Source organism: Schistocerca americana, chromosome 1 (genome assembly GCF_021461395.2).
Source record: "Schistocerca americana isolate TAMUIC-IGC-003095 chromosome 1, iqSchAmer2.1, whole genome shotgun sequence".
NCBI lineage: Eukaryota > Metazoa > Arthropoda > Insecta > Orthoptera > Acrididae > Schistocerca > Schistocerca americana.
The window spans coordinates 770,789,169-770,803,413 of record NC_060119.1 but is presented as its reverse complement, the minus strand read 5'-3'; the positions used below and the strand labels follow the sequence as shown (position 1 = coordinate 770,803,413).

The window sequence follows — 14,245 nt, the reverse complement described above, 5'->3', positions numbered from 1 at the left end:
AGACATAATGCACATACTTCTGGACTTTTTAATAACTTTTCTTAATACAGTGCAGTAGTTTTTATAATGTTTCATTGTTTTTGGATCATTACTCCTCCTAGCTATAAGATACATTTCCCTTTTCTGTTTATCCCTTTAGTAAGCCATGGCTTTTTACGTGGTTTCTTACAATTGTATTTCACTGTTTGCTTATTAGGGAAACTGTTTTCAAATATATTCGCAAAGGTATCATGAAATAGGTTAAAATTTAAATTAGCATCATGTTCCCTGTACACCTCATCCCAGTCTAAATTAGCATCATGTTCTCTGTACACCTCATCCCAGTCTAAGTGTTGCAAGCTTTCCCTAAAATTTGTGTTAAATCATTAATGGAACCCACTATTCCGGAGGACTGTTTTGCATTACTGTATGGAGCTATATCATTTACTGTAACTAGCTGTGCATCACAATCAGACAGACCATTCTTAATAGGAAACGTTTTTATTTTATTAAATTTATCTTGGTCTATGGAAACATTATCTATCAGGGTGCTGTTTTACTGTACCATCCAAGTAGAAAAATAAATAACTGATGTCAAATTGAAAGAACCAAGTAATACTACAAGGTCAAGCTTTCTATCGGACTCTTTCAGAAAATCTATGTTGAAATCTCCAAAAACAGTAATTTGCTTTCCTTTGTCTTACAGGTAGCACAACAAAGAATTTAAGTTTTTCAAGAATAGTTGAAAATTTCCCAATGGGGACATATACATGGCTACAATTATAAAAGTGGCTTTATTTACTTTAAGCTCACATGCACATGCTTCTATGTGTTGCTCTACACAAAACATTTTAGTTTTCAAATTTTTCACACTATCAGTGATTTTAACATATATGGCAACTCCTCCTCTCTCCATAGTGTCTCTCCTTACATGAGCTGAAAGCTTATATCCACCTTCATTTACCATTTCCATACCAGTGACTATATGATGTTCAGACAGGCATAGCTGTTCCATCCTCAGTTTCTAAATCTTCTATACGAACAGGAAGTTCATCTCCTTTGTTTTTTAATCCCCTGATATTCTGATGCAACATATTAACATTATTTTTTACCATGCTCTTATGTGAATCTTGTGACATACTAACATTATTTTTCACTGTACTGTTATGAGAATCTTGTGATATTTTCACATCTCTAGTACCTGCCTGCCTGAACTTTTCATGAAGCTTAACTTCAATTGATTTAGGATGATTGGATACTAATCTTAGCCTAAAAAGTACTCCCATGAATTTCAGTGCCCCCCCCCCCCACACCTTAAAGATTCTGCTATCATCCCAGCCAGTTTACCCTTCCATTTCCTATTGAGATGCAGGCCATTTCTTGTGAAGTCCCACCTACCAATACCATCAACAGGAACCAAACCTATGCTTGACAAAGTAACTGTCCGAAGCACCTGATCTAGCTCTATATTGACCTTCCTGACAGAGCTGTTCAATTTGGGCCAGTCATACTGCATGAAAGCAGGAACCAAGCCAACATTTGTATGGTTCATTGCAGATGCTATTTTTACCAGGTCACACTCAATATTGTAGCCATGATCCCTGTCAATACTGTTTCCCGCTCCACCCACTACCACAACATGATCCTGCTTTGTAAAACCTTTGCACAATGATCCTACATCCTCTATCACTTGGCTAAGACACGCACTGGGCTTGAAAATACTTATGACCTGTCACCTAATTTTTCCTGCAAAATCTGGCCCACACCTCTTCCATGGCTACTACCCGACAACAGAACTTTCCTCCTCCTACTTTCTACTTTTTTTGCAAATAGTTGGTTTCCTCGTGAAAGTCTGTTGAGCACTGACTACACTTACATCTACTAGAGCCTCTTCCTTAGCTGATTCAGATAGCAAGGCAAATCTATTGTTTGTGCCAATGATGAAACTGTCTGATACTGTTCTCTTTCTGTGGCCCCTGTTCTTTGCTACAACTTCCCACCTGTCCTCACCCTCCTACCCACTTAACCTCATCAGTTCCTCCCTAGCACTATCCAGTTCAGCCCGAAGGGCTCTAATCTTCCCTTCCTGTTCCACTATTTTCCTACCCCTTGAACATAATCTGCAATACCATGGAAGAAACCCATTTACTTCCCCAATTCCCATGCCACTACATTCACCCCAATGCAACCATCTGTCACAACAGCTGCACAAAACCCCAGAACTGACTTTCCTACAGCAGCTCGAATACTTCTTGCTCATGGTTGTTTACAGTATTTTTTACAAAATTTATCTAGGCAATAACAATAATATTCTATTAACTATAGATCACAAAAGCCACTAAAGTTATGTGGAACACTAATATATGTGTATATGTCAAAGACTGCTCTACTTCTACCAATTTCTGTAGTGGAAACACTTCTTTGCTACCAATCCCTGGTACCAAAAAGGAACTAGTTCCACCATTAAATCTTGGCTTTCTCAGTTCGTACACCCACCCAGTTGTGAGTCCCCCTCCCCTCCCACCTACCCACCACCTGGTCAACTTGAGGAATTCCTTAGCTCAAATTTGGCCTCACCATGCTTCCCCAGGTCCTTTCTTAAAAATATAAACCATCATTGCAGACAAAGGCTCCAACATTATCATGATGAATCTTAGTAACTACCTGACAAAAGGCTTCCACCAACTACTTGACTTCAAAATCTTAAGATGTGATGTTAGCAGCTCCATGATAATCTACCTGAGTGAGCATAAGGGTGTAATTACCATAAAGAACAAAATCTCTTTAGCTGAATTACAATGTTCAGCTCTTTATTTATGTGTATATCCACTGTCTAGCAAATAAAACTATATGATTAACACTTGTCTTCATTTATTCTTTTGTTTGTGTTCCATCCAACATATCCCCCCGTCGTATATATATTTAGAAATTTTAAATAGTTTTGTAAATTCTTGTTTCCTTTTTGTGTTTCAATTTACTGAAAGTATATATGTGTTAATTTTCTTGTGTTTTAGGATGCCATATACTGAAGCAGTTCTAATGGAGATACAGAGAAGAGTAAACACTGCTCCTACCTCTGTTGCCCATCGAGCTGTTTGTGATACAGAACTCTTTGGATACAAAATACCAAAGGTAACAGAGCCTGATAGAAGGAATGGTGTTGGTAATACTTTTATACCTAACATTTAGATACCATTCACAATATTTCTGAATGAACTGATGCCTTTGCACTCATGTTTCAGCCAGACTGAATGACGCTTGTATTTCACAACAGTTAATTTAAGGTCTACAGCTCACTGTCTAGTGGTTAGCATCACCGTCTCTAGATTTTGGGGTCCCAGGTTTGATTACAAGCTGCCTCAGAGATTTTCTTTGCTTGAGGGTTGCATGTTTGTGTTGCAATAATAGTTTTATCTCATCATCATGAACATGTACAGGTCACCGAAGTTGCGTCAAATAGAAAGACTTGCATAAGGCGGTTGAACAATCCTAGACATGGTCTCTTGGACAATAAAGCCATTCAATAATTTAATTTATTGGATTGTGGCCAACTGACTGACTCTCTCTGTCTGTCTGTCTCTCTCTCTCTCTCTCTCTCTCTTTCTGTGTCTCTCTCTCTCTCTCTCTCTCTCTCTCTCTCTCTCTCTCTCTCTCTCTCTCTCTCTCTGTCTCTCTCTCTCTCTCTCGCTCTCTCTCTCTGTCTCTCTCTCTTAAATGCTTTTCACTGACATGTCAATGAGTAACAAGTTATTTTTCAATTAGCTCTCCAAGTGGTGTTATCTATTAGTGAATATGAATAATATTTTTGCTTTTTCTTATTGCAAAGGCTAAGCTGCATTGCGTAAACCATTATTCAGTCTTCAGCTTCATAATTTTGTTAAATCACTACCCTCTTCATGGATTGAGAGATTTGTTCCCTATGTTTACCTGGTCACCTTTTACCAAGTAATTTGCCTTCAAAAATGCTTTTCACACACGTTACGTCCAGGCATATGGCTAGAAAATTTTGTCAGTCTCTCATCTCTTTCCTTACAGCCTTCTTCATTTATTTTTGTCAGGACTTCTTGATTTGCTTCTCTATGGGTCCACCGCATTCTAAGTACTCTCATCCATATTCACACTTTCATTGCTAATTACCTTTTTACTTACTGTTCAGTTCTCACCATCACAGAGTAATACACCACAGACAAAATATTTTGCAAATACCTTTCTTAGTCATGGATCAGCTCATTGAGAGACTTATCTTGACCTGGAACACTGATTCAGAAAACGCTGCTCACTTTGTAGTTTTCCATAGTGTGCTTGTTATGTCCAACACTGATTGCTTGCTAAATAGCAAAACTGTTTTATCTGCTCCATGTAACATATTCCAAGTGTCATATAAGTGATGATATGCTGACCACTCTTGCCTGTTAGTAACAGTTTTGTTGTTTAAGCATTTACATTAACTTTACACTATTATGATGTGACTGCCATCACTTTTTGTATTATGTTCACATTCTTTTCTGTGGCCACCACTACAGCATTACAACGAATCATTTGCAATGGACTGTTCCTCAGTTTAACTGACTCCTTGTTGTTCTCTTTTTTAAGATGTTAGTCCTTTTCTCAATTAACATGCAATATATCACTTCTGGCTGCAACAGTCAGTGATTGCTGGTCATTGTTGTGAGCAACTGCATTGATTCCCTGCCTTTGGGGGTCAGGAACTGTTCTCACACCTATAGATAAGTGTCTAGTTTTTGCTTAATCCAGCTGAAGGATGGTGGCCTGGCCTGACCTGACAATTTTCAATGGTGAGTGTTTCCTACAGAAGGCTATTATTTCCTAATACCCTTTGGAAAACAAACTTCTGAACATGTCAGTAGGCAGCAGCACTTTACAGCAGTACTATGAATGTTAAAAGGGAATGGCCAACTGCAGTGCCTACTTGCTGCTCTGGAGGCTAATTGGCCCAAGGGCCTGCATGTTAAAATAATTTTATGGAGCAGGTGGGAGTTGGAAAATTAAAGGAGTCAGTTGGAAGTGCTTGTGGAGGAAATTTGGAGCCCTCTGAGGTAGAGGTGGTGTGACTGTGTGTGTTTTGGAAGTCTGTAGTCAGGGATCAGTAAAGTTCTCTCAGTGTGGAAAGTTTAGAAAGTGTAGACAGATGGTTCAGGAAAAAGCCATCTAACAGAGTTCTGAGCATCTTGTTATCTGGGAGTGTTATCTAATGAATGACATGGATCTGACTTTCCAAAATCCTTATTAGCTTGTACCCCAACATGATAGGTACAATAAGCTGTAACATCACATTCGAAAAAGTCCCAAGACCAGGAAGATTACTTACACCACTATGTCCCCTAACTACAGCTACTGTAAACCAATCATTTAAAGTATGTAGTTCTTGTATATGTCCATGCAATTTTTGACTTTAGACTGTTTTCCTGTGTTGTTTACAGAAAATATTGCAGATATCAGTTGGTGACAGTTTAGCAACTGAGTGCAGTGTCTGTTGTCCAATCCAGTGGTCAGAAGTGGGAGCTTTTGAAAAGCAGTCAGACTACTACAGGGCATTAGTTAGTGGTACAGCAGAAGCAACTATTTTAACCCCATCTTTTGTGTCAAGGCATGGCAGGTAACCCTTATTTAGCTGGACAGCACATGTGTGACAGTGCACAGAAATTATTCAAGTCTGTCAACAAAATTTTCAAGATAAGTCTATGGAATAACATATTGTGTGATATGTCTTGCACACCACATAGCACTAAGAGTCTGTTGACTCTGGCCATGGCTGCAAATGGAACTTCACCAGGTGATATGGAAGCTCCAAGATCACAAAAAGCAGGAACATTTCGAACACACTGAACAAGTGTGGTAAAAACAGACAGCCCTACTTCACACCTTTCTTAATTTTAGTTTCCTTGCAATATCATGGGCACTTGTATAGCTCCCACCTTTCCATTCCATTCCAGTTTTAAAAAATCCAATTTTCTGTGTTGAATGCATTTTTTACACCAATATAAGTTACAAACTCAGAGAGTTCACTTTCATTATTCTTTCTGTGTCATCTGTAATGTTAAAACTGTTTGCCTAGTTGCCTTCATCAGCATACTATACACATGGCTTGCATTAGCATATGCATAACAATAATAATAATTATTATTATTATCATTTTGTTTTAATTTGGAACATGCAATTATTGTTATTGCTATCATCTGATGTGTCAACAGCCTGTCAGTATTTTGCTGGCCTGTGTGTCATTTAAAGAGCCTCTGTGAGCTCGTAACATACGTCAAAAGTTACCTCTGGTCGCAACAGTGGAAAAAAAAAAAAAAAAAAAAAAAAAAAACACTGTTTGCTGTTGCTGGGCATGCCACTTCTTAACTCTCTCTCACTGAGCCTAGCTTGTGTTTCGGCAAGCTCTGTGGCTTGCACTTGTTACCATCTGTTACCATCTGTGGGATTCATTAGAATGAACAAAAATGGAAAATCCTGGATGCAGCAACATGTAAAATATGGAAAAGGCAACCACTTACCTATAGTGGATCAAGTGGATTGAAGGGTGGTGCACATAAATACAAACTACACAGGCACCCAAACACACACTTAGTGGCCATGGCAAGACTGGTTATCAATACTCTATTACTGAAAGCAGTTGCCTGAGCTGATGGAAGTGGGGAGGGGCAGTGAAAGACACAAGTAGGGGGTAGTGGGAAAGAGACAAGTCTTAGGACAGATGACTCTGTGGATGCACAACAAGTCAAATGGAGTACATTGGAGGGGAAAAAGAAGAGGGGTAAAGAGAGAGAGAAGTGATGATAAAGAGGGAGAAAGGGAGGTGAGAGTGAAGGGCAAGGGGTTGAAAAGGGGAGAGAGGGTGGGGGGAAAGGAAAAGAGAGGGAGGGGGGAGAATGTGTGTGTTGTGTGTGTGTGTGTGTGAGAGAGAGAGAGAGAGAGAGAGAGAGAGAGAGAGAGAGAGAGAGAGAGAGAGAGAGAGAGAGAGAATAAGAATGAGAATTCCTGCATGGGTTGGGGAGGAAGAGTGGTGGGAGAAGGCAGTGCATGATCTGCATGGAGAAGGAGTGGTTTGGACAGAAGAGAGAAGGGAAAAGATAAGGGGAAGTGATGGGAACAAATTAGTGGAGGTTGGGGCATTGTAGGAGTGCAGGATGTATTGGATGTTGGAAAGACAGTTCCCATCTGCATAATTCATAAAAAGTTGTGTTGTAAGGAGGTATCATAATGGCCTGCAGAGTGAAGCAGCTGTTGATGTCGTTCGTGTTTAGGTGTGCAGCATATTTAGCAACTGGATGGTCAGACTTGTGGTCAGCCAGAGTTTGGTGATGGCTATTCATGTAAGTAGATAGCTGGTTATTTGTCATGCTCACTTAGAATGGGGTACAGTAATTGCAGCATAGCTCACACATAACATGGCTGCTTTCTCATGTGGCCCTGCCTTTCATTGAGTAGGAAATGCCTGTGACTGACTGTGGTTGAAAGTGGTGGGCAGGTGTATGGGACAGATCTTGCACCAGGGCTGACCACATAGGAATGACCCACAGGGTGCAGTATTGGAAATAGGATTGGAATAGGGATGAGCATAGGCAAGCATAAACTGAGCGGGTGTCAGAACACTATTTTGGGAGATGTGGAAAAGATTTTGAGTAGGATATCCCTCATTTCATGACAAGAGATAGTCAGAGAGTTGGTGGAGGATGTGGTTGAGCTTTTTAATGTCAGGATGACACTGGGTGATCAGAGGAGAGTGGCTGGGTAACCGGTTTATTAGTGTCACAGGAGCAGAATGGGTGATTTGTTTTTCGATAAGCCGGATAGGGTCTGTAGGTAAAGGCTCTGGTAAGGTTATGAGTTAATTTTGATAACTGCCTTCCACTGAAGTTGCAGTATCTGTGGATGGAAAGGCTGTAAGGAAGAGGCTTTTTGATGTGGGATGAATGACAGCTGTCAAAGTGGAGGTACTGTTGGCGATTGGTGCACTTGATGTGGACACATGTATTTGTGGAGCCATCCGAGAGGTGGAGATCAATTCAATAGATTTATATAACAGCCTGCACCAACTGTCAGATATGTCCAGTCTTGCTGTATGAATCTTAATCCAGAAATATAGTACGACCTTCAATGTCTGCTAAAATCTGTGGGCCAATCAAAATACTTCACTTGTGAATTCAAGTCTCCTTCTTCAGCATCACAGGTTTTAATGAACATAAACTAAATACAAATAAACCACAGAAAAAATTGAGTCTGGAACTAAACAAAAACAAAGATTTCTAGAACTGGATATCTCTTAGCAGTTCAAGTACTCAAGAGATTTACTGAATAACTCAATTGTTATTGCTGGAGAACACTGCAACTTTGTCAGCCTGGTAAGCACTCTAACATGAACCACTCTCTCTGTCTAGTATGTGCTGTTGGTTCAAACACACAGCAGGCACAACATGTAGTTGCATAAAGACCACACTATCACACTATGTTAGGAAAATAGACAGGTCCATGTGCAAGCCAAATGTCAACATCTAGGAATAACAGAGTCCAAATCAATGTCAAAAATACTAAGTAGACCAAGGTCATCATAAATAAGCCCACTATAAAGCATGTAGTACATGTCAGTGAGCTTAGACAAATTATGAAGCTAAATTGGTCTGGTTTGTTGGAATCCTTACAGTTGCTGGTGTTGTTACCCATAATGAGTTTGTGCCAGTGAATGTATCACTCCGTAATGTGCCTGGTGACCTCATGTGATGCATAATTACGTCAACTGATCCATTGATATATCCACTGACATTACAAGACCATCTCTTTCTTTTTGTTTCACCCTCTCTTTGCATACTCACCTACTTCTTAGTATCAATAAATGCAATCATCCAGGTGCCCAACTGCAATTGGCTGCCATGTTTCAATGGGGAGGATTTCTGCTGTAGTGGACAACCACTGCCAACCCACTACCTGCAATGTTTCTTTACACATCGACAATAATAACTATAGCAACCTACACCAACAACATCTTCCAGGCTTCCCCCTCTCATGATTACCCCCTAGATCTAAACATAAACAAAGCTTCCTGATTCACTGTGATTTTTCTGGCAATATTTTATAACTGTGCATGTCTTTAAAAAAGAACTAGCACATTAAAACTGTTACAGAATTTTAACTGCAAATTAATATAACTACATGTTTCATCTTATATAACTGTATATGAATTCACTCACCATTTTAATCATTACACTTCTTAACACTATTCACAACTTTCATTCTTCTAAATTCTAGACTAATATGAACAATACTTTGCGTCAGATACTTCAGTGACAAAGGAAAATTAAACGCACTGAAAATTACATTCATTAGTATGTGGAAGGTAGTGAAGATGTGTAACTTTATATATGGAGCTTCTTTTTCTTAGAAGATACTGCTAAGCATTGTAAGAGTGAACATGTTTCATATTTTCCCTTCAGAAATGTCATGTAAATACTACATTCAGTGCATGGTTGGAATGATTTTTCAATTTTTATTCATGGTTTACTATTCAAATTACTCTATATTTATGATTCCAAAAAATAATCATCATTTTTTTTTTAGTCTTGTGTGTGTGTGTGTGTGTATTTGTGTGTGTGTGTGTGTGTGTGTGTGTGTGTGTGTGTGTGTGTGAGAGAGAGAGAGAGAGAGAGAGAGAGAGAGAGAGAGAGAGAGAGACTTGACACAGGAAATTTATTTTGAAATCAAGTAATATGTCCTGTATATTTCAGGGAACAACAATTCTAGTTAGCATATGGAGTGTACACATGGATAAACAACACTGGGGAGATCCCGAAAACTTCAGACCAGACAGATTCATTGGAAAAGATGGAAAGATAAAACATGATACCTGGTTTCTTCCTTTTGGATTAGGTATGAGGAAAAATATTAAACTACTTGTAGAAGCACTTTGAAGGCAGTTTGTTTATTGCCATATGTGGTTTGCTTCTTTTATTTGTGATGATGCTTCATGAGTTTAAATAAAACTAGTTTGTAGCTTTTATTCATTATAGTTTTCCAGTTTTATTTATGAAATTTTGCTTGCATTAAACAGCATTGCACATTCTGCAGAATTTTATAAAATGTGACCCATTTATTCCTTGTATCTGTACATCAATGGGCACAGGGCAAAGGAATGGATGTCGGTGTTGCTTCCTGTTTCTGTAATGGAAGGCTGTTTAACCTCACATTTAAGCTTATACAGGGTGCTTTTGCTAAATGGAGACAAACTGGAATAAATTATCCCTGAGAGGATTAGGAGCAAAAAAGGTCATACGGACATTTGACCAAAAATGTGTTACAAGGAAAGTGCATGCACTACGAAGGTGGAGATCAAAGATCTTTGATAGTGACTCTGGTATCAGGACCAGACATGTGGTCCAATAGTGTGAGGCAATCCAGGCAACCATGTGGAACATTCACCACAGAACCTGCCACTATCAGGGAATTACCTCCATGGCAACAATTTTGTCACTGGTTTGTCTCATAGGCCACTACACTGCTGGGATTTCTGTCATCCATTCTATTCACAGATGAGGCTCTCTTTATGAAGGACAGCATTGTGAACCTTCACAACAACCACCTGTGTGCATCAGAGAATACCCACAGTATAATGGTAGTGAACCATCAATACTGGCACAGCCTCAATGTGTGGGTGGGGATTGTTAACAGCCATCTTGAGGGCCCAGTCATCCTTTCACAAAGCCTTACCAGCAAGGGCATATCTGGACTTCCTGTTGGTGAGTCTGCCTCCCTCACTAGAAGACATGCTTGTGGTGGCACAAAAGGTAATGTGGCTACTAATTATGGTGCTTCAGCTAACTGCCCTCTGGAATGTGGACTTAAAATACTAGTAAAGACAAACATTATCACTTGCACCGTGTGTTCATATGTGTGCTATCAATCACTGAAATACGCACTGTCAAAGATCTTTTATCCCTTCCTTCAAGTGGATGTACCTCCCTTTGAACACATTTTCAGCCATATGTCCATATGACCTTTTTCTCCTTATCCTTTCAGGGATTTTTCCTGCAGTTTGTACTCATTTAGCAGAATCAACCTGCATAAGCATTAACACAGAGTAACAATAAAAATTGGCAATTCTGATTAGTGTTTGCAAGGTTTATCATTTTGGGACATTAAATTCTAATCTCTCTTCCTTTCTTTCCAAATGACTAATGCAATTTAAGAGGTTGAATTTTGTCTTTTTCTATTTTGATTTTGTTCTAACTAGGAACACAAGAAACACACCATAAGGGAGATACAATTTATTGGGTCACAAAGTGACAACAACAAGAAAACAGTGTAGATAAAGTCACAGAGTGGCAACAATAACAATATAGTGAAGGTGGTTAAATGTCTCAAAAATATTAACAACTGAAGGCCTGGGGGCCTGTGCTTTTCTTTGTAAAGATCCTGTCCCGATCAGGCATCATTGGTGTAATGCATTGCATGCATGGCAGGCCAGGTGATGGCAGTCAGCGACTGTGCTGCCCCTGGCAGCCACCTTATGTAGTTACAGGCATGTCACTTGAATTTCAGTGAGAACTACACTTGCTGTAGTGGCTCGGCTTATACCCACTGTGGGCAGCAGGTGTAATAACCAGAGGGTTATTACAAAAAGATCAGGCATCACCATCCAGTGACTGGAGAGACATCCATGGCATCTAGTGACTGGGGAGACATCCATGGCATCTGTCCAGATGAAGACAAAGCAGGTCCTCCTGGTCAAATGAGGGGTCAGGGCTCATGGGGAGCCGGGACTAGGCATCTATATTTGCATGTTGTGACATGGGGTGAAAATGGGTCTCACAATTGTACAGAACAAAGCCCAACACTGAAGATGATGAGTGCCTTTGTCTGATAAGGACATGGAGAGGCTGAACAGGAAAACCAAGGGCTTATAATTTACAACTAAATGAAATTTTCACTATAATAGAACACATGAATTTTTTTAAGCTGTAGACAATAGCAAGAGCTTTTTTTCTAACTCAGAATAATGTTGCTGAGCTGAGTTGAGTGTTTTTGAAGCAGAGGCAGTAGGCTCTTTGGAGCTATCTGATTGACGATGGGCCAGGATGACTCTGACCTCGTACTCAGATGCATCCATAGCCAGGACCAGATGCTTGTCAGGTTGAAATGTTCCAAAACACGGAGCAGAGTGAAGATGATACTTAAGCTGTACAAAAGTATGCTCACAAGCTGGAGACCAAATAAAAGGAGAACATTTCTGAAGCAACAGGAGCAAGGGGTGGGCAGTAAAAGTCAGTCTGGAAACAAACTTGTGATAGTATGCCACTTAGCCGAGTTCCCTTAGATTAGACAGATAAGGCAAAGCAATAATGGCAGCCACATATTGCTTCATGGGACACATGCCTCAGTGAGATTACATTTGAGGTGCACAGCCTGTAGAACAGTGAACAAAGAATGGAAATCATGTATGTGATCCTCTGTGGTAGCACCTGCCACAATGATATAATCAAGATAGTTAATGCAACGAGGGACAACAGTCATAACCTGTTCTAAAAAATGTTGAAAGATGGCAGGTGCGCCAGTGACCCTAAACATTAGCTGTTGATACTGATAGTGGCTGAAAGGCGTATTAACTGCAAGCAACTATTTTGATGCCTCATTCGTTGGTCTGGCTTTGGCCAAGTTGATATTTGGAAAGAATTTAACCCCAGACAACTTTGCATACAAGTGCTCCAAGCATGGCAGAGGGTACATACCTGCAACTGACTGTGCATAAACAGTGACCTTGAAGTTGCCACAGAGCCAAAGCTGACTTGATGGCTTTTTACAACCACTAAGGGTGTAGGCCATTTGCTTGAAGAAATTAGTCTAATCCCAACCAATGTCAAGCAATCAAGCTCTATCTTAACGTGGTTGCATAAAGCTACTGGCAGTGGCTGTACCCAAGAAAAGCAAGGGCAGGTGGAGGGTCTGAGAGTGTTGTGTGCAAAGAAATTATTTGCACATCCTAATCCTGGGGGAAACAGATCCAAAAACTAAGAACACAAAGAATCCAATTCATGATAAAGCACTTGATCTGACATCAGATGCACAGCATCCATAATAGAAAAACCAAAAGCAGCAAAGGCTTCTAACACAAAAAAAATTTTGGCACTCACGTCGTTAACCACTAAGCATGTAATGGAACAGACTGTGTGGGCCATGAGCTGGCTGACAATAGGGATCTGCTGTTTGTTGTAGCTTACCAATCGATGCTCGACTGTGCCAGTGGCAGGGACCTAAGCCTGGTGTATGTCTGTGAGTTGAGCAGGGACATGGCAGCCCCTTGTCAACTTGTAGAATTAATAACTGATCCATCACTTGTGCTTCAATGAAAAGTTTGTTCTGGCCTAGAGGTACAGAAAACACAACAATAAAACAGTGTGAATATTGATATTTATTGTATCCTGCAATGACTCCTGGGGAGGCAGAGATTAACATATTCCTGCTATGTGATCTTTTTACATTTATGGCAAGAAGCCCACTTCTTGGGGCAGGCTGCCCACTGGTGCTGTACAAAACAACAGAGACATGAAGGAAGTGGTGTTCACTGTTCCTGCTGCTGGCAACACGTTTGTCTGAGTCAGCCCAGGTGGTTTGTTTGTACTGTGGTGACCAACTCTTCCCACAGCATGCTAGACTCCATGCACTGGGCTGCAAGTTTTTAACAACATGGGCCCATGGTGTGGAAGACCTGAAACAACTGTGCAGTATTCCTCCAGTGTGAGGTCCTCAAACTGAAGGGCCTGATGCACCTAATTATCATAGCTCTGACCATGGTGTCCACGAGAAACCCCCGAGACTTAGCTGTGACGAATTATGATTGAGGTTGTCATGCAAGCTCAATACAGTAGTTGTGGCTGTTTCTGATATTGGTAGAATTCAACATGCACAGTGACCACATGTGTACAATTACACTGATTGGGGAAATTAAACTATACGTATCATGAAAAGAAAGTGATTCTGGTTCTTGTAGAGGAACTAACTGGTACAATAAGTGATACATACAAGATTGTATCCATAATAAGAGAAGAGCTTGACAGACTTTCTCATTGATCACTCAAAACAGCACAAATGTTGGCGAAGCCGCTTCTTGTAAGCATCCACAGATTGATCACGGGGGGAGGGGGGGGGGGGGAGTTGCTTTCACCTGGGTTAATATAGCTATCAACCATTGCAACTTAACCATATGCACCTACTGATGTTGAAGAAGTGACTTGAGTAAAGCTTCCATGGAAGAGTC

The 14,245-nt window shown here is 40.2% G+C and overlaps 1 protein-coding gene across 1 annotated transcript in view; it reads left to right on the top strand.

Annotated features, from left to right (window-relative positions):
- The window catches only part of LOC124545496 (methyl farnesoate epoxidase-like), a 161,808-nt gene that overhangs the window by 127,778 nt on the left and 19,785 nt on the right, over positions 1-14,245 (top strand). The window contains exons 7-8 of the mRNA XM_047124442.1: positions 2,994-3,111; positions 9,723-9,864. Of these exons, the coding sequence (XP_046980398.1) occupies positions 2,994-3,111; positions 9,723-9,864 (260 nt within the window). The remainder of the gene's footprint in view (positions 1-2,993; positions 3,112-9,722; positions 9,865-14,245) is intronic.